Source organism: Diplotaxodon limnothrissa, linkage group LG7 (assembly GCF_057381915.1).
Source record: "Diplotaxodon limnothrissa isolate DT_005_m linkage group LG7, D_limnothrissa_male_GT1.1, whole genome shotgun sequence".
In the NCBI taxonomy this organism is placed as follows: domain Eukaryota; kingdom Metazoa; phylum Chordata; class Actinopteri; order Cichliformes; family Cichlidae; genus Diplotaxodon; species Diplotaxodon limnothrissa.
In genome coordinates, this window is record NC_140602.1 from 34017123 (window position 1) to 34042154 (window position 25032).

At 39.3% G+C, this 25032-nt stretch overlaps 1 protein-coding gene across 4 annotated transcripts in view; it reads left to right on the top strand.

Annotated features, from left to right (window-relative positions):
- tcf4 (transcription factor 4) overlaps positions 1–24828 on the top strand; it is a 255612-nt gene extending 230784 nt beyond the window's left edge. For 2 of the 4 annotated variants that reach the window (XM_085359625.1, XM_085359626.1), the window contains 5 exons: positions 13253–13391; positions 17594–17747; positions 20643–20872; positions 21729–21876; positions 24337–24828. In XM_085359625.1, the coding sequence (XP_085215751.1) occupies positions 13253–13391; positions 17594–17747; positions 20643–20872; positions 21729–21876; positions 24337–24385 (720 nt within the window). In that variant the 3' untranslated portion in view covers positions 24386–24828. Of the gene's footprint in view, positions 1–13252; positions 13392–17593; positions 17760–20642; positions 20873–21728; positions 21911–24336 lie in introns of all 4 variants that reach the window. The other 2 variants (XM_085359623.1, XM_085359624.1) reach the window with 2 other exon arrangements.
- Positions 24829–25032: the final 204 nt, after the last annotated feature.

The window sequence follows — 25032 nt, forward strand, 5'->3', positions numbered from 1 at the left end:
AGTAGTTCAGGAGCTTTGTCCCTCTGTCTCTGTTCTTTGTTAAAGTATTTACTTTGAAGTGTTGTTTTCTAAATGGAGAGCACCTGTGGTTGAAGGGCGTGTTGTGTGCGTTGGTGTGTGTGCTGGCTGGCTCCCCTAGAGATCATCTTCTTCTCACGCATGTCTGTCCAGCTGTCTCTGTATACTGCAGCTCAGAGTTTCATAGGTGTCGTCCAGTTTTGTCGGTCTTCCTGCGTACAGTCGTATTTTTATTTGTCCTTCCTGCTTCTTTAGTCTCACCATGCGTTTTATTAGGAACACGTGGGCAGCCTATTTTAACCCAACACAACAACCTCTGTTTTTATGAAGCTTAAACAGAAAGTTTTGATTCTACTTGGTGACATTACAGCAGTTGTTGGTGTACAAAGTGTTTCAAACATTTCATCCATCACATGAGGAGGGCTAGCCCCAGTGAAGCGCTGTTGAACTAGATTACACACGCAAATGCTTCTAATAAACCTCTAAGTGTTTAATAATGAGTCAAATTAGGATGTGTCATTTTTAAGCTGTGCAGAGAAGTCTTAGCTGCTGATCTACTGGGGACATTTCCCTCTTTTAGCTTGTGCTTTGAAGGCATGTTGGTTGGGACCAAAGCTGGGCACAAGAAAGTCACTATTTCACTGCTATTAGCATCGTGAAGAGAAAAGGGCAAGGCATCCTTCGTGTGTCCATCCATCCACAAATCATTAGAAACGCTACTCCTTCCTACAGTATTAGTCAGATTTTAATGAAACGTGCATACAATGATTGCCTAAAGGGACCTCACACAAACTTTGCTCAACGTAATGGTCACATTTGTCATTAGTCAGTAAATTTTTAATACCCATTATTTTGTGTGATGCTGACAATGGCAAAAATAATGTGTCACTTTCTACCTGTACAGTAATAAATTACTGTACCCTGTGAATTGTGGGTTATTAGCTTGATGTTCAGGTTTAGAAACTAGTTTTGGGGATAGTATTTGTGGAGAAACTGACAGGTAGGTTTTAGTGTTATGCAGCTACTTTCATCAAATAGTTTTTACCAAAATAAAACCAAATAGGTCAGTTTGGTATTCTGATTTCAAAAGACATTTAAATTGTACGCTAAAGGAAGTCAATAAGAGGATGATATAATAATGGTAAATCCTGCAAATTAATAGGAAGCTTAATGATGTCTCTGTTCATATATTTAAGAAAAAAAAACTACTCACAGACTTTGGCTGATATTCAGATTTTAAGTTCTAAAAACATTTTAAAAGTTTCTGTTAGACTTGAGAGACATGAAAAAATGCGTTTGACGTGACGTAATTTTAAGTTTGCTGTTAAATTTGCTGGCTTAAAATGAAGGGAAATACTTGCAAACTACTTTTCCGCTTCATCTGGAGATCATTCTAAGCACTTCTTTGCTCTTTGGACGTCCCCAGATACAAACTTGGCATTATGCTTCATGAAGTGATTTGGAATTTCAGCCCCGGAAAACATTTTGTGTTCACTTCTTGTTAAGGTTAATATTTTTCTAAACTACTTTTGGGATTAATAGCAAAACTAATCCAAATACATTTTGGATTTGTTTTTATATGTAAGCAGCCGGTGGAAAAAGAGAATGAAAATGAAGTGACGGATGAGTGCTGAAAAACAGTGTTTACTTTCGGGCTCTTTAAAGCACACACGCACACAGAAGCTCATAAATGACTCCCTGTGTTGTCATTAGGACCCATGTGTGTGTGTTTATTCAGGCTTTGGATTATTGGCTGATAGAAAAATAGACTCATTAATGTAAGACTGAAAACACAGCAGCTCTGTAACTGCACACATCACACCCCCTCTGACTGGGTCACATCACTTCACGGGGTCTCCCAAACTGTTTCTTTTCATTTTAAACCAGTCCTTATTGGACATTTCTGCAGAAGCGAAGGAAAATAAATTGAGACCTTTTTATAAGATGTTAACTGGCTTAAAGTTCTCTTGCAGCTACCTGTGTGATGAATGCGATCTTCAACATTGATATAAGTGTGAAAATTTTTGAAAAATATTGTGTTGAAAGTCTTCACTTGTGTGAACAGATGTAAACTTTCAGCTCATTTTTTATTCCCATGGTGTCAATTTCTTGCATTTTGTCAAAGCTGCTGGTGTCTTACAGAGATGCACAGTGTGTTTTGGCATCTGTACTATTAACAGGTCTCTCACTCCAAAACTGTCACATATGGACGCTTGTAACCTGTTGGCATCACATTTCAATGTACTAGATAATTTTTTAATGGTGCTAATGTTTCCAGAGGCAAATATAAATCCAAGCCTCAAGTTTACCAAGTTGTTTTTAGTGACCAAAGCTAACAGGTGAGTGAAAGCAGAAGTAAAAAGTGAGCGAAATGTAGCACAAAAAATGAAGTCAACAAATACTGCAGTTCCTCCAGCTGTCACTTTAGGCTGCCTTCAAAAGTGAGCCAATCTCCACAGACTCAAGCATTAAAATGCCCAAATTTACAGTGTGGTACAAAAATCAGTCTTACCCTCTTAGGGTAGTTTCTCAGTTCTAGTCTTTTACTTTAGCACTAATTAACTGTGTCTCTTCTTTGCAGCCATATTGTTTATGAATGCAGCTTGCTAATCAAACTTGCTAGTGTTGCTAGCTTTTAACTTAGTACTCCAACTTTCATCCATCTAAGATAGCTTCTGACTTCACAGCACAATGTTGAAGCTTCAAACTCTTTTTTTTTTTTTTTTTTTTTTTTTTTTCTTTCAGAATTGTTGTCTGAAGACCAACAAGGATACCCAATGGATTTAGTTTGCCAAATGGATCATCGTGGCATTGCCGTATTGGTCCATTTGGTCGATCTTTGTTTTTATTATTTATTATATTTTATTTTCAGATGTTACAGATGGGACAGACATGAGTGAGGGATAGGAAAGGGAGAAAGAAAGAGGAAGGAAAGGAAAAACAGAAGGGGAGAGGGACAGTGAGAAAGGGGGGGAGAAAAAAAATAAAAATCTCCTGGATCACCTGTTGAGAGAAGAATAGAAAACAAGCAAAAAAAAAGACAAAAAAAAAAACAAAGCAACATACTAAACACAACACCATCGCATTAATCTAGCTAAGTGTAAACAGCAGTAAATACTAAATATTCAATGTTGTTGTGCAGCACGCAGGACAGATGTGCTTCGAAGTAGCAGCCAAGAAAGGTGTAATTTGGGTCTACGAGCAGTGAACACCCGTGTGCATACCTGTGTGGATCAGCGCGCTTGTATTCCAAAGGTTTCTCCATGTAACGATCTGCTAGGGAGTGTGGGGGGGCCACAGCCCCGTCCTCCAGGGTGTGAAGAAAAAAAAAAAAAAAGCTTCAAACTCCAGTTCCCCGGCTGATAAACCCTTTAAACTCCACATGTGGACTTGTTTGCTTCTGAAAACTGTCTCTTAAAATAAGACATCGCTGCGTCAGATGCAAAGGACACCTTTTGCACGTCTCTGAAGCCACAGCAGCAAAATGCTGATTTAATCAATTCTGGATTTATTTTTAGCAAATAGAAGCATGACTGACAAAGACTGTGACCTAGGAGGCGAGTATTGTGGTCTGTGTAATAAAACCAGGCTCTCCTGTAAACATCTTAGCTTGCCATTGAATATAGTTAAGGGATATTGTCATAGGTTTGGACAAATAAACTCCATGTACTCATAATTTAATTTAATGAACGTTTTGGAAAATTAGCCACAAAGGCATTGTGGAAATTTATTGGTGTGTGTACAGCATAAACAGGAAGTTTGAAAGGAAGTGACTCCATAGAAATGCAGGGAAAAAAAGAAACAAGTGAGAGAGGAAGGGGTGATGTCATCTCCAAAATGACTCCATTGTCTTTGCACTGAGACTGACTACTTTTTCTATATGCATGCATGCACTATCGCTCCTTTCCTACCTTTCTTCCTTCCCCTTCCCACCCTTTTCCTCAATTTTTTTCTTCCCTTTCCTGTCTTTCTTTCCCTAGTCCCCCTCCTCTTCTGTTTTCACTCTTTGTTTCTCATTTGTTTTTGTTTTTTTCCATTTACTCCCCTACACATGTGACTACTCTGTTTTGTGTCTGTTTTTAATCATTTCTTTCCCAAACACACACACACACACCTTTGTCTCATTTTACTTTGTATTATTACATATTTTTTCTGTCCTTTTTGTTTTGATGTTGCTGTCTAGATGTACTTACTTCTCTTTCTCTCTTGCTGCACACACACACACACACACACACACACACACACACATACACATACACATACTCACAGCTGTATGTAGTTTGGCAGTGTTAGGCAGAGACGCCTGCAAGCTGAGGTCATAACTCTGGGAAAACAGGTGGTAGACTGATGTGAGAGGGGGAGACATATACAGTACATAAGCATCAGTGCATCATGCACACAAATTAAAATATGTAAAGACAGAAGTTAGCTCATGGGTTCCAACATTTTACCTTCTGTCATTTAGGCATGCTGTTATTCAAGTGACTTAAATGATCTTGGACCATCACTGGGCTGATATCAAAGTAGCTTGATCCCATCATTGCATGCTGCCAACAAAGCAGATGAGCAGCAAAGTGATGTGACATTTAACTAAATGTGATCTGATTTAAAACAAATTGGAGAGGAAGAAAAGACTGTGCTCCCCAGACTCTCACTGAAGGTTTTAGAGTTTGTTTTCTGTCTCTGCAGTCTGCCTGCCAGTGATGTGTTTAAGTCACGCTCATTATTTTACTGCATCCTGGCTCAGTTTGGAGGGTGTCTCTAAAAAGAGGGGAAAGGTTAAGAGAGAAAAGCCTCTCTTCCTCCCTCCATTAAGCAGGGTTACAGTAAAGTGAAATGGATCATAATCTGCATCAGTGCTGTGAAACACATTTATGTCTTTTAATAATCTGCAACACTAAATTCATTCATATAAGCTGATAGAAGTCTACTGCCCCCATTTACCTCCTTACAATAGTAGTTACAATCTCCATGTTAAGGCACACCGTGGTTTTTTTCAGACAATGGTATGCTTCCAACAAATCCCTGTGGCCTAAAATTTTTCATGGAAAACCTTCCCAGAAGAGTCGAGGCTGGAGCAGATTAATGTGCCTGGTTTTTAATGGCATTTTCAGTTATAATATAGAGTAGAATTGTAATGTGCAAGTGGCCCCATACTGCTGGCCATGATGCCTCAAAATAGGTGTAAAAATGGAAGTGATGTGCTGACTGCACAGCAAAAAACTGAAATGAAAAGAAAAAATGTTTAAATGCTTTAAATATGGTTACCATTTATTTCAAAAGAACATAGGTAGTTTCCTTCCTGCTTATATGGTCGTAAAGTTGGGTTAAAACACTTTGCCTTTGCGCTCTGTTCAACAGCTCTGCAGTGTATTATGAATATTTATGAGAGAATGAGGTTATGATCATTGGGTATTTGTGTTCAGCCTCTTGTTCATGAAGATAATTAGATAAATAAACTGTAACAACCTGGATAATTACGTGATACAACACAGTTTTGAAGCAGAAGCAATGGAACATGCATAAATCTCATCCATGTTTATATGAAAATCCAAATGGGACAACAATTTCATTTTGTATTGTTTAATAAATACTCATATTACAAATAAGTAATAGGAACATAGCAAGTATGCTTAATATTGAAAAATAGTACAAGTATAAAATAAATGAACTTCATCAGCTTTAATATTCAAATCTATATTTATATACATAAATAAAGGAAAAAGAAAAAAATATTTTAAAAAAAGATATTTTAAACAGTATGGACATCTTTGCAAAAAGTAGCTGCTGTCCTAGATTCAGATCTGAAAATCTTACATACATGTAGCTAAATACACTGAATCTATTAAAGAAGCAGTGCATGTCAACAGTGCATATAACGTAAAGAAAGTTACATTTAAAAAGTTAAAGGGTGAAAGCTGCAAAGCTGCACTTTTAGATTTAAACACAGTAACTGTTAAATGTTTACACAAATTTTTCTTTGTAATTTATCTGTTGGTATCTTAAAGGTAAAGTACTTAAGACTACAAGTAAAAAGTTGGGTTATTTTTTAAACAGAAATAACAGATCATCCTGATGGAATTTGCTCCAAAAGAGGAAAAAATAACAAGAACAACATTTTTCCACATGACATAATTCCATTTCTGTCCACCTATTTTCCTCTGTTTCATGTCTTATACTTAAACGGCATTTTAAGTGACAAGGAGTCTGTCGTCCTTCACTCCATTAATTAAATGGAAATTGGGGAAAAAATGCATACATGTCACACCACTGGAAAATGTCACTGTAGTTTCCCCTGTGGAAGTCCAATGTCAATAGCAGTCTTGTGTGTGTGTGTGTGTGTGTGTGTGTGTGTGTGTGTGTGTGTGTGTGTGTGTGTGTGTGTGTGTGTGTGCGCTGATGTTGCAGGTGCTTTCTGTCAAACGTTCAGTGTGCACAGAGGAAAGGCTGTGTTCAATGTTCCAGTATGTGTAGCAGTGTGTGTGCGCTTGTTCAAGTTTATTTACAGTTTCATTAGCAAATGTGTATCACAGCTACAGAAGAGTGTTGCATTGTAACCGAGTGGTTTACTTTTGGGTCTCACAGTGATTTAGCATGTCTTTAAAAACACGTCACAGAGGTGTGAGGGTTTTTCTTTTTTCTTATATTTACTGGAAGATGTTTCCTCGTTTTCTGTTTTTGTTTTTTTTCCACTTTTATCATAAAGAAGCAACAAATGAAGAGATTTCCTTTGAATGTTTTTTTAACTTTAGGTTAACCAAGTAGTTCAGTCACTAAAATCTAACAAAACACGACTGTAACAAAAATAAGATAAGAGGACGCAGTTACCAACATGCTAAGGTTGGGACACCACACTGGACACCCTGCTTTATGTTATCTCCTCTCCTGCTCTGTGCTCTGAATTTTATCTTGCAGAGTTGGTTTTCTTTTTGCTTTTCAACAATAATTGAAAACGACAAATGGAAATTGCAGGAATCCAACTAATGCAGGGTGAAATATTACAATTTACAGAGATGCAAAGTTTATTTTCCTTCTCTCGGATTTGTGACCGCAGCAGCAGGGGCAGACTTCTCCCTCCTGTTTACGACTGCATGAGAAATGTGTGTCATCCCGTGACCCAGAAATTCTCTTCTTTCTCTTCTCCTTCATCTTCCTGCGCAATCATTGGATTCGCACACTCGTTTTAAAAGAGTGCACTGATCCCACTGATCAGTAGCATTGCAGATGACAGGTACTCAGCACCTTTGCCTTTATGTTTGTCTCTGACTCTGCTTGGTTCATTGCAAGAACATTTATACAGTACATAAAATAATGGAATTAATGTTGTTGGAACAGGGATAAAATCAGATAAGATTATTTTAGGATGACATTAAAACAAATTTTTCCAATATCCTTATATTGTTACTAATGTAGAATGTTTACACTGTAATTCTTTGCCTAAAGGTTTGCCGAACAAACCCTTTTAGCCCTTATTAGGTGCGATGGAAATGTGTTGCATATCAATGATTGTCAAATAGTTAAACGGAAACAAATGTACACATGCCTGTCAGACTGAGACATTATCCATCAGCTTATTGTTTGATTTTTTTTTTTTTTTTTTTATAAATCTGGGAACTTTTTAAACTTGAACCTCTTAACATTCACCAGCCTGGGTATGACAAAGTCTGCTACTGTATTTCCTTCAGCAGTACCGTCTGAATGCCTAACCACAAAGCCTCACGCAGTGTAAACCAGCAGTAGTTCCTTAGTATCTACCAAAAGCTCTTAGGTAGGTATTCGGGAGTCTGGGTTTCTGTTAAAATATATGAAACAGGATGTTGACTGATCTATCCACCCCGGCCTCCTCCTGCACAAGCGTTGTGGCTTTAGCAGCTGCAGTGGTTGCTTAGCTTGTACACAGCGAGAGAAGCAGAGACTTATGGAGGCACTGTTTACTTTTTTAGTTCATATAAAAGTTTAGGGATCACTGGGATAAAGGATGAGAGACTGGCCGTTGAGCCACTTGTGCCCTCTGGTCACTAGGGAAAAATATGTATTCCCCAGTTGGTTACCGAATGGTTCCTGCTGTTGCTGGGAAAAATCTGCTTCAAAGAGTGAGATCCACCAGAAACGTTTTTGTGATTGCTTTGGTTGCTAACACATTGCCACAGTCACCTGTAGTTGTCTAGAGACATTTGGAGGTTTTTCAGTGTAGCTGCAGCACTGTAAACCTCTTTTTGATTAATTTTACCTAGCTGCTACCAGCAACTGTTTGCCAGCTGGTTAAGGACCACATTTTTCCCTAGTGACGTGTGGTTGACAGAATGTTGCCGACCAGTCTCTAGGCCTGTGTCACTGGGCCCTGAGGGGAAGTTGGTTATTTAAATCAGCGGTCTTCAACCTTTTTTGCGCCACGGACCGGTTTATGCTCAACAATATTTTCATGGACCGGCCTTTAAGGTGTTGCAGATAAATACAACAAAATAAAACTAGTACCGGTACCGAAGAAAAGAAGATTTATTCATAACACACGTGAAAAGACCCGGGAAAACCGAGTAAACGATAAAAACGATAACAAAATAACGCTGAAAACCGATAAAAACCCTGAAAACCATACATTTCACACCTGAGCCTCAACACTCGCGGCCCGGTACCAAACGACTCACAGACCGGTACCGGTCCGAGGCCCGGGGGTTGGGGACCGCTGATTTAAATCATATTCATTACATTTATAATGACTTCTCTTCTTCAAGGCAGCCATTCTTTATTAGTTATAGTCAATCAGAATTAAACCTACAGAGGTATATTTTTCTATTTTTATGTTTAATCAAAGTTGCATTATCATGTGAAAACTGGAAAATTAATTTTGTCTGTTACGAAGTTGTTGTGACATGTTAATGAATTCGTGACTGTTTTTAAAAGTCTCCCTGCTGCATTCAGGGACATTCTGACATCTCCGTTTGTTGAAAAGCTGATATTATATTTAAACCTGAAGAATGGTGCCTAAGTGGGTGTGGCTGCACCTTGTGGTATCTATCGGGTTTACACCAGCAGCAGATCAGTTTATGTGTAATTTATTTATATTTTTCTCCTCCATCTGTCTCCTCATCTTCTCTCCTCGTTGAACTAAATTAAGGAAGAGACAGGGAAGGCTTGTTGAAATATAAAAGCCCTCCATTAAAAATGTACGAAACCCTCTCCGTTTCTCTCTCTCTGCTGCCATTTTACATTTGGGAATCCAGGCGGTGATGAAAGGCAGAGAACGGAAAAGAAAAGACAGAAAGATGAGAGGCAAACAATAAATAAGGGAGCAAGCAGACGTATGGACGGATAGGTGGAGGGCGCTCAGTTTGAAACACACACCCATGCTGACAAGCCTGTCGACATTTTGTGATATTTGCACGGAGCGAGAGGGGAGTTTGGCATGTGGTGGGCAAGACCTCGCTGTCAGCCAGCTGGATTAACAGGCAGACAGAGGGATTTGGTTTTCAAAACAACCTTATTTACACTATGGTTATCCTAGGATACATAAAAACTGAACTAGTGAAGCACAGCATATAAGACATTTAAAATATATGTCAAAACATACCTTCACCGTTAAGATTTGATCTAGTTAAAAGCTGATTTTCTGAAACTGACAGCAATGTGTAACACCACCTCTAGACCTCATCGTCTTTAAAAGTATTAGAAGCTGAAGGAAAAAGTGTGATGTCATTGGGTACTTATTTAAAAGGGAAAAACAATGAAAATACATTTGTGTTGCTCTGTCATCTGCACAATCCATATACACTGTTTCCCCAACTGTAGCCTTCAAACATGCACTAAAATAAATAATTTTTCTAGATAATCCCCAGCAGATATTAACTGGTCTTTCCCCAGTAAGAAGCCTATGTGACGTCAGATTGTGCTGATACGCGAAAATCAAAGTTAATTGTCTGGTAAATTTTTCTCTAGCAAGTGGGGATCATATGTCCTTCTTCCTGCACCTCAGGCACCTTCCTCACCTAAACCACATGGAGCACGTCCAGGAGTGCAATGCCGTTTAAAGCAGTCCCTGCCATGTGCTGCATGTGGAAAATGTCCTGACTTGTCCTCAAATTGTCACAGAGTAAATTTGTGAAAACAGCTTCTGTTGGACTTAAGTAAATGTTTGCACTAGCGTACATGTCCAAATTTCATAGGGCAATAAACTCCAGATTGCACCGATGCATCCGCCAGTGTTTGAGTGATTTCTAAAGCTCTGTATGCATGTATATGTGAATGGATGACTAGAAAAGCAACACATAACATGATGTCTATTTACCAATGCAGCATCCGGGATTTCCTAGCTGGATGTGCTTTCTACTTTCCAAGTTGGAATCCTGGTCCTGCTTTTATTTTGAGTGTCATGTGTTTTTTACGCTAATACCAACTGAGGCACACGGTGCAGCAACTGATCATAAAGACTTTTAGGAGCGCCGATTTCACGGTGCATATATGTTCTTACAGAAGTTGAAGAATCACATAACCTGCAGTTTAGTGACACAAGAAGGAACCTGCTGGGGCCAGCTGATGCTGAGCTTATCAGCAGCTCAGAGTTTTGTATGGGGGGATTTTACACATCAAAGTCCATTTCCTGGTCTTAGCGAGGAATGCATATGTGAAAAAACGTGTAAATCCCTGAGCAAGCGGCATGATAAATCGCCTAAAGTGACTTCACTTTGAGTCGGTGTCTTTGGAAAAGTTTGAGAAATTTGCTCACCAGACTTCTGCAGCCTGCTCTTCATCTCAGCGTGAGACCAGCGAATCAACGCTTCATTAGCTGCTGCTAGCAACACCCCAGAAAAACTCTTATATCATTCATTCAACCTTTATATATGTAGTATGGCCCAGTGATATCAAGTTTACCACCTTTGCATGGGTGCCCTGTGCACAGAGGACTATTAAAACACATGCATTTAGGGAAACATTAAAACTATTAAACTGCAACGAAAGTATACAAATAAAATGGATGAAGGATGAGAACAAGCCAGGTGAGAATGGTTGCTTCATTTAAACCCCTCATTATGGAATCAGGCCAAGTCAATATTAAATTTATAAACCACTACATAAGAAGGTGGCCCTGAACCACTAATACATACATCTAGACTGCAGATGACATCAGCCAAATGTATACGTCACTGGTTGCTGATTGGTCAGGGTAACATATCCACTCCCAAAACACCACGAACACTTTGTCAGGCTGGGGGAACGAATAAAATAGTAGCACGGAATAGGCTCATTATAACAGTGTGTCTATGCAAAGTTTGAGCTGCCATTCAGCTTTGATTGGTGTGTAAGGTCTGTACCCGACATTCATATCGGACTGTTTTACAGCATACCCATCATCATAATTCATATTTATCAACAGCCCCGCTGAAATGTTCAAAGTAAAACAAAGCTCAGGGAAGGGAGGGTGAGAAAGAGACCAGAACCACAGGATGCCATGAGAAAGCTGGCATCACACACAAACAAGCCCGCACACACACGCACACGCACACTTTAAAAAAAAAATCCATCTCGTGCCAAAACAGTGAGTCCCTGCTGGAAGCTACTTGGTGCTCTGGGAATTAGAAATCCCACAATTAAACATATGGGCATTAAGATAATTGTCAGTTGTTGTGCTGTCATGTGTGTGTGCATGTACATGTGTGTGTGTGGTAGACAGATGGATAGGATTCAGCAAAGAACACACATACACACACGCACCCATACAGTATTTCCCTGAAATCCACATGAAAAACAAGGAGACACAATTTGGAGCCAAAAAAAGAAGAAACTGTAAATATACATGTCAGACATGGAGATATGAACCTGTACTGAAACACACAATCACACACGAACACACACACTTGTGAAAACAGGGAGTCTGGAAAATTGGAAAAATGGAAAATTAATAATAATAAAAAACACTGATGGGAATGATGCATGTGAGATTGGAAAGATAGGAGCGATGGGGATCTTCAGTGTATTAGAAGGGTGAGGTTGCCCTCAACAGGGCAAAGACAGAACTACAACATCTCAGGGAAGAAAGGAAGGAAGAGTTCATTACAATTTACAGTGTTTGTTTCATGAAAAGTGAAATGATACCATAAAATTCCTAATATAAACAGACAATAGAAATGAAGTAAGTACTCTAATTAGTAATAAATTAAAGTAATAAAAGTATTTTCCCAAATCTTATCCCATTACCTCGGTGGGTTGTCCATGACCTGGAGGATTTTAAGAGGGTAAATGAAATTCATACATTTGCTTCATATAAATATCCATACTAAAGGATTTTTAAAACTCTTGTTAGAAACTGATAAAAACTCAGCTTAAAATAAAGAAATTAGTGTGTGGACTAGTGCTTACTGACTTTCAAGTGATATGTCGTAATGTTTAGTATTTTTCTTATGGTCAGAAAGTCATGCAAAATAACCAAAGCCATCAGCGAACTGATCTGATTAAAAGGATATTGCCTGTGTAACAAAACCACAGAAATCCATTGTTGTCCAAAAACTATTGAAAACACATCAGTGTTGCAGATGTTGCACTTGGTGACATGTTCCTTATTATAATGAACACACACATGGACTCAACATAAGCCATCCTGCTGCCAAATTCAACAGGGTGTGCTAATCCGCCTTTAGAAGTAGTCCCCAGTAAAAATGCTATATAACCTTGTATGATTAACCTGTTTAAAAACTACAGAGTGGTTTTTTGTTGTCTGTGGGGCTCTTCTCTCCTTTCTCTGTCTCCTCACCCCTCAACTGGTTGAGGTAGATGGCTGATCCTGGTTCAGTAGGAGGTCTCATCATGTTAAGAGACTTCTTCCTTTCCACGGTTGCCAAGTGCTTGCTCATAGGAAAGACGGTCTCTCTTTAATATTATAGTCGTTACCTTTCAATGTGAAGTGGCTGAAGGCAAGTGTTTTTTAAAGTGGCAGTGTATAACTTAAATTTAATTAATTAAAGTGACAGACATATATATCGTTGTTTTTAATCAAGGTCAAACTCCTTTAAATTCAGAAGGCTCATGAGATCAAAACCCTGCTGGTAAAGAAAACCTCCACAGAAATGACAAAAGTTAAGACATTCTACAAAAGAACCTGGAGAACATCAGAGTAGACCAATGCTCAGATTACATCTGGACTTAGAAACTGGAAGATGCTTTGTTTTGCAGTCCTGACTGTAGACAGAATCAGAGCAGCTGTTCGTTGAAACTCTCCCTCACACCTTTCCTCTCTGTTCTCCAGGTGGGCTCTCACAGAGAAGACGGCAGCAGTGTGGGCGGTTTGCGTGGAGGACATTCGATGGGGGGTCAGGTGCCGGTACCTCAGCTGCCGGTTCAGTCAGCCACCTCGCCGGACCTCAGCCAGCCTGACCCGTACCGTGGTGAGACCCTGCACACTCATAGATAAATTACAAAAACGCTGCATCTGCCAGTGTCCCCAGATGAATGTTCCCTGGCTCACACTGAAGCATAAACCTTTTTCTCAACATCAAGTGTTTATATGGAAAAAAAATCGCTTCGATTCAAACGTACGCATAAGAAAGAAAGTAAGTACTGGTATTCTCGGCTGTGTCTTTCTTTTTACCAGATGTTTCATTTCATAAATAAGAACAATGTCCAGATAAAGAAACAAAGATGCAGCAGTGATGGACAAACAGTACCAACATCTGCCACTGCTTCGTGTAGGCAGAGGAATCTCACATCAAGGGTTTGTTCATGTGCAAGCACAAGAAAGGAGTGTTTCTGGGCCTGTATGATGATAATAAAAAAGTAAGCAAAGACAATGGACAAACATGATTTAAAACAATACAACGATCCAAGAAAGAGTAAAGGCAGCATCTCTCAAGTAGATCATAATTAGTAGGAAGGAGGAGGAGAAGAAATTGTCCAAAAAAGAAGAAGAAGTAAACAAACAGAAGAGAAAAAATAGGAGGTCTGGAAGTTAATCCCAACACAGGACAACCTAAAAAAGTGCAACCAGAAAACATACAGAAAAAGAAACTGGAGATAAACTGGAGGAAGAGAAAACTGGGAAAACCTTACCTGGGTCAGGTTCAGAATTTCATCACCCGAGCAGGCTAAACAAATACACCGTGTGTGTGATATGAATATGCAGGAGGGAAATGTGTATATGAGTGCGCTGTGTAGCAAATTAGCCCTGTGCTCAATTTTAAAGGCTGAAAATGACTCTGCTGGCAGCAAAGTTCAGCCAGCGCCGACCACAGCCAAGTGTGTAATGAGGTGAGAGGGAGAAAACACACATACACACACTCTGGCAGAAGAAGAAGAAGCTATTACTCCTTACTTCTGCATCCGTTCATAACTCATACACACACACAGGGCTGAGGGTGTGTGGAGGCTGTAAATAAAGGCTATTAAAATGGATTTGGCAGCAAGCGCACAATTATAGTGGCAGACCTGTGGCTTCCTCCTCTGTCTTCTTCTCAACTTCAAAACAGTTATTAACTTTAATAGTTATGTTATATACAATATTGATGGTATGTTGCATTCATACTTGTGCAATATTTATGGTATTAGCTCAACAAACTGGGTAATGTTATTTCAGTGTATAACATGTGCTGATACGTGGATTTCTATATTATTAATATAATTTTAATAGTCAGTTCTCCCAAATTAAACACGGCTTTTAAACAAACATAATCCATTTGGTGCATCCACAGTCTGGTCCACTCAACCAAAAGGACACATTTGGAAAATAAGGATTTATGTCAGTCTTTGCAGTTGTGATTCAGAGTTTTAAACATGTCACGCATCACAGCCATTATTTATTTAAGCCATGAGGTTGCACCTATAGGCCTGCAAAATGCGAACAGAACAGTGTAGCCTGGTTCTCTGAAGCTTACATGCAACAGCCTGTGTTCATAATGTTTCATATTCACATTTGCTATATAGTTTTACAGCCAAATAAAGTTTCTATTGTCAATAAACACGAGTATGAAACATTTACTAAAGCACAGCCCATAAAAACTATATATTAACAGTTACAACTTAAGTGCAGAGAAACTTCAAACATGAGCTGCTGCTCTGCATTTCTAAAATCCTGATTAAATTAGGCAGTTTTGTCTAGCAAAAAAACAGCACAAGCATAAGTTACGTACAAATACTGTACTGCAATATCACATATATTTATGTGAAATTACTCATTAGAAAGAATGTTGGAAGTAACCGAATGTTTGTTTCCTGTCACACAATCATTTATATCTATGTCAGCTGCCCTAAGACCACCAGAACACACTGATAATGGTCCTCTCTGTTGCTGTCTAACTGATAATGATAGTAATTTCATTTCAGTTATTTTTTCAAAAATGTGTAACAATAAGTAACAACAGAAATATTTTTTTGACAACATAGAATTGAATTAAACAGGAAAACCACAAATTCATGACCAAAGAGGTGTAGAGTGAAGCCTTAGACTGTTATATCTTCCCTTTTTCCAGAGAATATTCTAAACTAGAACAGTTTTCTAGCTGGATTTTACCAAAACAAAGACCAAAGAAAGTAATAAATGAAGAATTAATAATAACCAATGTTTCAAAAACAGTGATATGAATTGGAGTAGAAGTGGAGAGCGGCACCTTATTGAGAGCTTATGGTGCAGGGCTGGCAACTGTGTTCTATAGAAAGTAGCTTTGATTTGTCCAAAACATTGCTAGATTTGTTGATAAGTACTTAAAAAAACCCACAGTATCAGAAATAATAACTGCAATAATTAAAATAGATAATAGTAGGAGAACACAAAAGAAGTATATACTGGGGTTTGCTACTAAATACTAGGAAATAGCTGTAAGTATATAACAACTTTGGCAAAAAAAACAAACTCTGTTAATGTAGCAGCACATTGTTCAGAATAAGAGCCTGCTGGACAAAGGACACTTTGAGGACCTTTAGTCAGTTTCAGATTTCGTTTGTGCGGTGCATTGTGCTGTAGCACTTTGTTAACACCACACAGCTTTCCAGTGTTAACACACGTCAGACTTAACCTCTGCTCACAGCTTTTGAGAACGCCGAGCGGTAAAGGAAGCTAGAACACGAGGGAAGGATGTGAGTAAGACAAAAGAAACAGCCCTGAGAAGAAGCTTTAATTAACATGGAGGTGCGTCCTCGAATTTCGCGTTTGTCTCCGCCGGCGTCACTTTGTGACTGCGTGTTATCAATCAGCCATTCAGAAGCACAAAGTCACTTTTCACAGTTTAACGTCTATTTCGCTGCAGCTATTTATGCACAAACACACAGTTGATTGTATGTAAAGAGACACACACACAAACACACCAACCAAACACGGGACGTCACTCAAAGCTGCTCACAAAATGCCTCCAGTCAGGCAGACGGGGATTCAAAATGGCCGACAGTTGGCTGGCGTGTGTGTGTGTGTGTGTGTGTGTACAGGGTGAGGGGAACACAGTGCTCGAGTGTTTTGTGTTGACTGAGATGCTGGCAGCGTCCCAGTGACGGATCCATACAGACGTCAAATAAAGACTGCACTGTTCAGCTGAGGAGAGAGACAGTCAGAGGGTAGAGAGGCTGTACGACTGCACCACGACTCTCCAGTGGCGCCATCTTGGAGGTTGACTAGAGAATTAATAGGGTTCAACCAGGACTGATGCTGCATTCATGTCGGAAGCCTGTGAAGACGAGGAACACCATCTGAAATGTTAACCTAAATGAGCTGTTTTTAACCCAACAAGTGAAACCAAATATAGACACAAAGTGTCAGTTTCGTTTTTTTAATCAACATATCAGACATTATACCAGGTTCATCAAACTGTTACATATAGTGTGCACTTTCTCATATCTCCACCTCTACTATAATACCCATCCAGCTCTTGTTACAGTGCTCTGCAAAATATCATGTAAATGCTGTATAATGGTTACACGGCATGTAACCATTACACTTCAAATTTACAGCCGATGCTTCTATTTAAAATTAAACATTTTATCACAAAAGCAGCAGATATCAGAACAGTTTTTTACTTTTTACACACGTTTAACGTGATAGTTTTAATCTCCACATGAATGTCAATACTTTTTAAAACTGAAAACAAACCATGAATGTCAAAATCTGGTAAAAGTATTGACTTTAAACAGGACTGTAAGTACATTTAATTTTATAGGTCCCTGTGTTTTCTTGCTTGTAATAGAAACAGCTCGTTTTCAGCAAATATTAGTCCCGTGCTGCGGTGGCACCTGGAGTTTATGTTAACGTTAAGTATGTTAAGAAGATGGCTGGTTATTAAAACAAGCCTTACACTTACTTACACTTAAAAAAGGTGGAAGAATCAACGTCTGTGGGTTTAGATTATTATCCTAAAATGAGCTGTAAATAAATAAATGAATAAAATCTTGTCAAGCAAAGAAATGCTATTCCATGCAAGAGATTAGCCCTAAAATTATAATTTCATATATCAAAGTTTACTATTCCCTTCACAAACTGGCACATTCTGGCTCTTTCTGGCAACCAATCATTTATTTATTCTGCCAGCTGTATACCTGTGTACCGGGCTCATATGCGTTTACCTGTTTGCACCATTTAACCCCTCCCATCTTCTAATTTCTTCTCCTGCAGCTCTGTCCGGAGGCCTTCAGGGCCAGAGCACCTCCTCCGTCAGCTCGGAGATCAAGTCTGAGGACGAAGGAGACGAGAACCTCCTGCAGGACTCGAAGCCCCTGGACACCAAGAAAGAGGACCCCGACAGCAAGGAGCTCAAATCTATTGAGAGGTCAAGATCTAGGTAACCCCGCCAACCTCTTAGGCGTTCGCTTCCATCAAAACCCTCAGCTGGGCTGGGACACGCATTTTCCCAAAACACCTCAGCGCTCGGAGACCTCTCTGGTTCCTGTGTCATTGATAAAGAGCAAGACAAAAATAGAGCATGCTGAAATTATAAACCACAATGTGACCAATATGGGATAAAGCAGAAGTAATAAAATGCTCAAATAGCAGGTTTCAAGGTGGAAAAAACTAGCTAGATACATGAAAAATCAATGTGAAGAATTCTTATTTGTGTTTTATTATATCTTTTTACCTTAAATAATTGACTTCCCCTAAATATTTACTTAATTTAAAGTATTTTTGTCACTTTTTGGAAAAGGACCACAGAGAAGGACTTAAAGCTTTGAGTGTTTTGGGAACCAGCCTCTGGACTTTGATGAAGTGACCAAGTGTGTTGAGAAGCAGCTAAATATTTCAGTAAACAACGAGACTTTGAGTCCGTGTTCACCTGGCATCTCCCTTTTTAACTGAGCGGCTGGTTAAGTTACGGCGCTGTTGAGGGAGGAGCAGAGGTTCCTGGTGGACATGCAGCTCCTGTTTGATCCCGTCAGTCTCTCCATGGTCTTGAGCCTGGTTTTAACTGTTTCTCACACACCAGAGTAGAGCCAGCAGTCAATATTCTCAAAGAAGTGTTGTCTCGCTGTGTCAGGGTCGGGAAATCAACTGCAATGAAAACACTTATGGATATTCTTGCTGTTGGCGAGAAAGCTTAATGTTTTAAAGGTGTGAAACCTACTCATTATGGATGTAAACACTTAAGCAAGCAAAATATGAAGCGATAGAAAGTGTTGTTGTTTTTTCCCGTCCTGGATACAGTGGAGCAGCCTTCAGCCCTCCAAAGATAAACAAGATGTTTATTGTGGTTTCTTTTCACCTGGAGGACAACTCAATCGGAAACATTTGGATCCTAAACCCAGAAATTTGTACATGATGGTGGCGGTCATGTTGATAATTATGAGGTTGATGATACTGAAGGTTTTTGAAGATGAAGATGAGGAACATAATACTTGTTTTTTTTAACTGATGCTTTTTTACAGGGTTTGGGAACATATTGTCATGTGATCCAGCAGGAAAGCACACATTTGTATAGCTTCTAACTCAAACTACCATAAAAATATAATTTCTACCAGCAGGGTTGTGCAGTCCGATTATTCGGTGCATCTTTGCAGAGGAATTGCACGGATTGCCTACTTAAAAAAAACGATATATATATCTGATTGTCTTTCTCGACATAAACTAAGCACTCTTTCTTATTATCTTCTTATAAACTCGCTCACTCTCATGTTGTCAGCAGAATGCAGCATGGCACATGATTAACAGCAGTGAGTGACCCAGTGTCCTGAAAGGGTTCAAAGTGACAGAAAGCAGAAGGCAGAGATTTGTGAAAACGCCCTTTAGCCCCAAGCTGAAGTCACCAGCTTTGTATCCAGGCAACCATATGCACAACAAATCACGTGATCACAAGAGTTAAAAAAATCTGTGGTAAAAGTTGTTATTATTTTGACTGTTATTGCACCCCAGAAGATTATCAGACACCCCTACTAACCACACCTCTGTGTCTGTCTCCTCAGCTCATTGAGACTAGCACCTTGTGGATGTTTTCATTATATACCAAACACTCTCAAATTTGACCGTCTGTTTAAGCCACAGATTTTCCCATGTCTACCTGTTGTTGTGCTGTGACACATCAGAGTCACTCCCCGTGTACAGTGTTGCCTGCTTTTTCAGTCCCTGAAGGGAAACTCAAACTTTATTCAGTTTGTATTTAAGATGCGAGTTGTTTCTAGCCTAACAAACCTGACTTATAGATATTTTTCAAAGGTAAGAACGCTTAAACAATCACGAGGATGCTAGGAGACTTGTCAGTCTCATAACCACTGCAGAGATCAAGTAATAAGGCAGTTTTGTTTTACTGTTAACCACCAAATAAACTAGCTTAGCTAGTGACAGCCAGTTAGAAAATATCCAGGCCTGGAATATTCCAGGCTTTGATAATATATACATTGTATGTTATGTATCTAGTTATTCTGGATTGATTTTAGATACATAAAACATCTTGAAGACTAAAAGAGCCTTCATTGTCACTCTGTTGAAGAGGTGCTGTATATACAATGTGTGCTTTAAAACACAAATACCTTCTGATGAGTTACCAAAAGTGATATGGAAGTAGCATGACCAGATGATCCCAGTGCTGAGTGGGAGAGTTAATCAAGTTAGTGCTGCTGTGCAAACAGCAGTCTGTGTGCATGCTGCTGAAGAAAGTCTCTCCCACCAGCACTGCATCAGATTGATTTCTGTTATTACTGTGATGCAGTGAGCCACTATTATTAGCTTTTTATGTTTTTATGTCTTTTTATGTCTAAGCATTTCACTGCATATCGTACTGTGTATGACTGTGTACGACTGTGTACGTGACAAATAAAATTTGAATTTGATTTACCTAGTGGATTTAAGAGGGCAAGCAAAGTAAACAGAGTTCCATGTCAGCAATTTTTTTTCTGTTTTTTCCATGTTAGTCTTCTTTATTTCAAGAATTATCTTCAAACTGCTTCTTGATGTGACCCCACATCAAGCAGAGAATATGTGACAAAGTAAATAAAAAACAGAGTAGCCCTTGAAACTGCCAGAATGCAGCCCAGCATGGTGTCTGTTCCCAAACCCTGCTGTTGTTGTAACCTTGCTTCTGCAAACCTGCAGCACTGTAGGTTTGTATTAAAACGAGACAGGTATGCAAACACCACCTTCATCTTCAAATCCTCCTTCTCGCTCTCCTCTTCTCCCACCTTCATCCCCTGCTTCTTCTTCCATTTCTCGTCCTTGTCTTCATCGTTGGTCTCTGTAGCAACAATGACGATGAGGACCTGACTCCAGAGCAGAAGATGGAGAGAGAGAGGGAGCGAAGGATGGCCAACAACGCACGGGAGCGTCTTCGTGTCCGCGACATCAACGAGGCGTTCAAGGAGCTGGGCAGGATGGTCCAGCTGCACCTGAAGAGCGACAAACCTCAGACAAAGTTGCTGATCCTGCACCAGGCCGTGGCTGTCATCCTCAGTCTGGAACAACAAGTCCGAGGTTGGTTTCAAGTGAAGCACTGCATTACAGCACGTACATTTGCCTTGTATGTATTTTAGGAAATAGAGTGGTAATAAAATATGGATATAACTTCCAGGTCTGAAAAGTGAAGCCAATGAGGAAGTCATTTAAACCTGTGTTAAAGTGTATTAGAAAACCTGCCTTCAGCTCGCTTGCTCTGTGATCTCAGTAATGACTTTCCTGATGAGTTTATGGTCTCATTGACTGTAATTTAATTTGTATAAAGCAGATAAGAAGTTTTCATTTATTCCTGTCACACAACCTGAAAATAAACAAATAAAACTGTCAGTGACCTTGAACCCCCTTCTTAAAAGATATAACTGCTTTCATATATATGTCTTATTCACAACAAATAGCATGAAAAACTACTAACTAACTAGAGGCCTTTTTGGAAAGAAACAACTGAAAACATGCTTGAAAATGCCTGTGTCTGAGAGAACTGTGTTACTTCTTGGTTTAAAAAAAAAGGCAAAAGAAATATGTTTTAAGCAGTTTACCATGATTGAATTAGGCTTCAACCATATCCCAGTTACAAATATAAGGTTTCTAAAAGAAAATCCCTGAGATATCCAGATGTTTCCGTCAGATAAAAGCACAATTTGATTCTGACTTTAAACCTTGCAGGTTTAGGTGATAACACATATAAATGTAGTGTCCCAGGGTCTCCAGGAGAGGGCAGTAGTAGCACCTGTTGATTGTGTTCTTCTAGACCATAGTTTTGGGTTCTTGCCATCAGTCTGTGGGGATCGATGAATCCAGCTGAAGGAGAAACCTCACTGAGTAACGGACATAAGAGAAAACACCTGAAAACCATTCTCTGTCTCCTTCTGTCCAGAGCGAAACCTGAACCCAAAGGCAGCCTGTCTGAAGCGCCGCGAGGAGGAGAAGGTCACCGTGACATCAGACGGGACTCCCCTCTCACTGGCCGCAGCGCACCACTCCGCCGCCGCCATGGGTGATGGGCCGAACCCCATGGGACAAATGTAAAACGCAGCAACATCTCCTCCCCCCTGAATGGTCAGAAGATTTCACTTATAAACTAATCTGCTGTTGTACCTTTAACTCAAACCAGAGAATCAGTCATTCAAAAAAACAGTGCAAAAATATAATTGAAAGAATCTCATCACAAATCACAAGCAGAAAAAACATGCATGCAGCGACGATAAAGTAGTGTGAAGGCAATTTTTGTGTTTTGGCTTTTAGTTAATAAATTGGAAGTTTCTGTTTTTAGGGCTGTCTCCACGCATGGCAAGTTATAATTTGTTCATCACATGCCTGCCATTCCTTCATGTGCTGTCTGTGTACTTTTTAACTATTTCAAGCATTACAATACAACATGAGAAATCTCTTTGTCCTCACACCACAACTAGAAATATAACATTAGTTTTAATGGGATCTGCTGGTTTCCCAGAATAAAAGCTGTAAAATCTAATATGTCCACACTGAATCATCGATTTAATCACTCGATTTTATGAGCTTGAATTTAAAAACAAAACAATGAGCCTGAGATTGAAATAAATTGGTTCCTGAACTGCACTCACATATTTTTTTATATTTTGGTTTTTATATTATTAATTTTCAGATGGCAAAAAGCAGAATTGTTGTTTAAAAGGTTACAACTTACACAGACAGCATGTGAATCAAATCTCCCATTATTTGACTGAATTTGAAGAACAGAGCATATTTAGGCTGACTAAAAACAGAAGCCAAGCACATGAGAGAGTTTCTGTCTGGTCTGGGTACACATTAACAACAGATTGGCAGTAAGTGCGATTTTTAATGTGTGATTGTGTGTTTGTCACTGTTTTTGAATTGGACTTGTGTCGTACAGTCACATTGCTTTTGTGTTTGCATGTTTTAATGTGTAAGTGAGCTTCTTTACTGAAGTTCTGTAGCCTTGAAGTAGTAAAGGTGTTTGATGAGGAGGAGGCGTCACCTAAGACAAAACCACAGTTTCTCTACAAAGAATTTGCAGTGAAGGAAATAAAATAACACCTTCACTGAATTATTTATACACTTCACCTTCTTAGCACAATCATGACTCTGGTAACTTTAAGTGGGATGAACCAGATGCACCAAAACATTTATGTGTATTATTGTCAGTGTATAGTATCTATCATTGAATATAGTAGGCTAAGAATACTTGCATGAATATATTAAACTCTGACTTCCTCCTTGTTTTACATTTCTGATCATTAACTATGAGTTGAGCTCCTTTGGCCTCTGTTTATTCCCAGTAAACTTTCCAATAAACTATGTAAAGAAAATGTATAATAACGTATTTATGAACTGGAAACTTGTTTCTATTAATTAAACTCTGACATCCAGAAGTCAGTGAATGAATTCTATAAAAATTCCCCTCTTTGAGGGACATCTGTAAGTTTTCAAACATTTGTTGCTGCTCGGCAATAACTAAGAGCCTTGGACATTGGACTTGCTATTGTCATTCAGATTCAGATAGGCTCAGGGAAAAATGCACAAAAGCTATCTGGCAAAAAGCTTTTCCCACAGAATCAAATACTGCTGTTCTCTCCAATATTGCTACCACTGCAAGATTATGCACATTGTTTCCATTAGCACCTGTGCCTTGAAGCGGCAGTTGCCTTTAAAAGAGTGATCTGAGGGGTCTGCAGTAGGAGGTTTGATAGGAGGTGGATAAATTTCTCAGTCAGGAGGATAAAGTTCACATTTTATGCACATTCATTTCCGTTTGAACTGCTTTTTACTTTCGCTTACTTCTTAGTAGATACCAAAATTACCTGGTTAGGTTAATAAAAATTCAACTTTGAGAGCATTAACCCTTCGCACTGAAAGACTGCACTTTGCCATTGGGCTTAATGCCACGTGGCTATCGTGGCTCAAGAGTTGGCAGTTCGTCTTTTAATGAAGGTTGCCGGTTTGAGCCCTGGCTCGGACAGTCTCAGTCGTTGTGTCCTTTGGCAAGACACTTCACACGTTGCCTACTGGTGGTGGTCAGAGGGCCCGGTGGCGCCAGTGTCCGGCAGCCTTGCCTCTGTCAGAAGTGCCCCGGGGCAGCTGTGGCTACAATGTAGCTTGGCATCACCAGTGTGTGAATGTGTGGATGACTGAATGTAGTGTAAAGCGCTTTGGGGTCCTTAGGGATTAAGTTAAGCGCTATACAAATACAAGTCATTTACCATTTAATAACACACAGTATGTGTTGGAAGTCATCCCAGTCTCACTAGTACCATCAGTTTGTTGAATCACGGTACTTGCACCTGATTCATAGCTTTAAGGTTGCAGCAGCTTTGACAAAACTGCAATATTTGACATCCTGGGAATAAAAATTTCTAGGTGGTTCAGAATGAATCATATTAGTCATAATCATCAAAATATGTACTTTTACTAAAAGTAGTATTCTCTGGTCTTTCCGATATCAGTATCGGCTTATTTGTCTGTTTTTTCCTTCATTGTCTCTCCAGGTCCAAGGTGCCAGAGTTCATCAAGATGATGAGTGACCACTTCCTCTGAAGGCATTTCCATGACAACCTGGCAATCAATCAAAACTGTTGTTGCTTCAGCCTGACCAATCAGTTTCTCTGGAACCCTAACCTGACCAATCAGATCAGCCTTTTTCTCTCCTCTCGTCTGTCGTCTCTGACCCTCCTCTTTGTCATCGTCTCCTTCTTCTATCAAGAACACAAACTGCAGAGTCACGTTAGTTGCTTTCGTCACTTTGCATCTCCAGCTGAAGTGAACTGAATGCTTCTTTGCGGAGACCTAAAAAATGCCGCTGTGACATGGCTGCTATGAAGCGGCAGCTTTTGACACAAAGTGACAGCAATGGACAAGTCTTTGGAATCACACCATCGAAGAAACTTCTTCTTGTGCTACATGTTTTATCAGCATTCCCAGTTTTAAAGAACAAAAGGGTTCTATATAAATATATATAGTATATATATATATATATAATTATATATATATATATATATATATATATGAGAAAAGGAAAAAATAATAAAAAATTTATACTGCACGCGGGCAGTGAGGAGGGAAGGGGTTGGGGAGGGATGTTCAGAATGACACAAAACATATCACAAAGTGTTTAAAGAGATTTTTTGTAACAAAAGCAACATTGCGCAGCTGTTGTTGAATGCAGCTCCAGCGCATCTCTGACT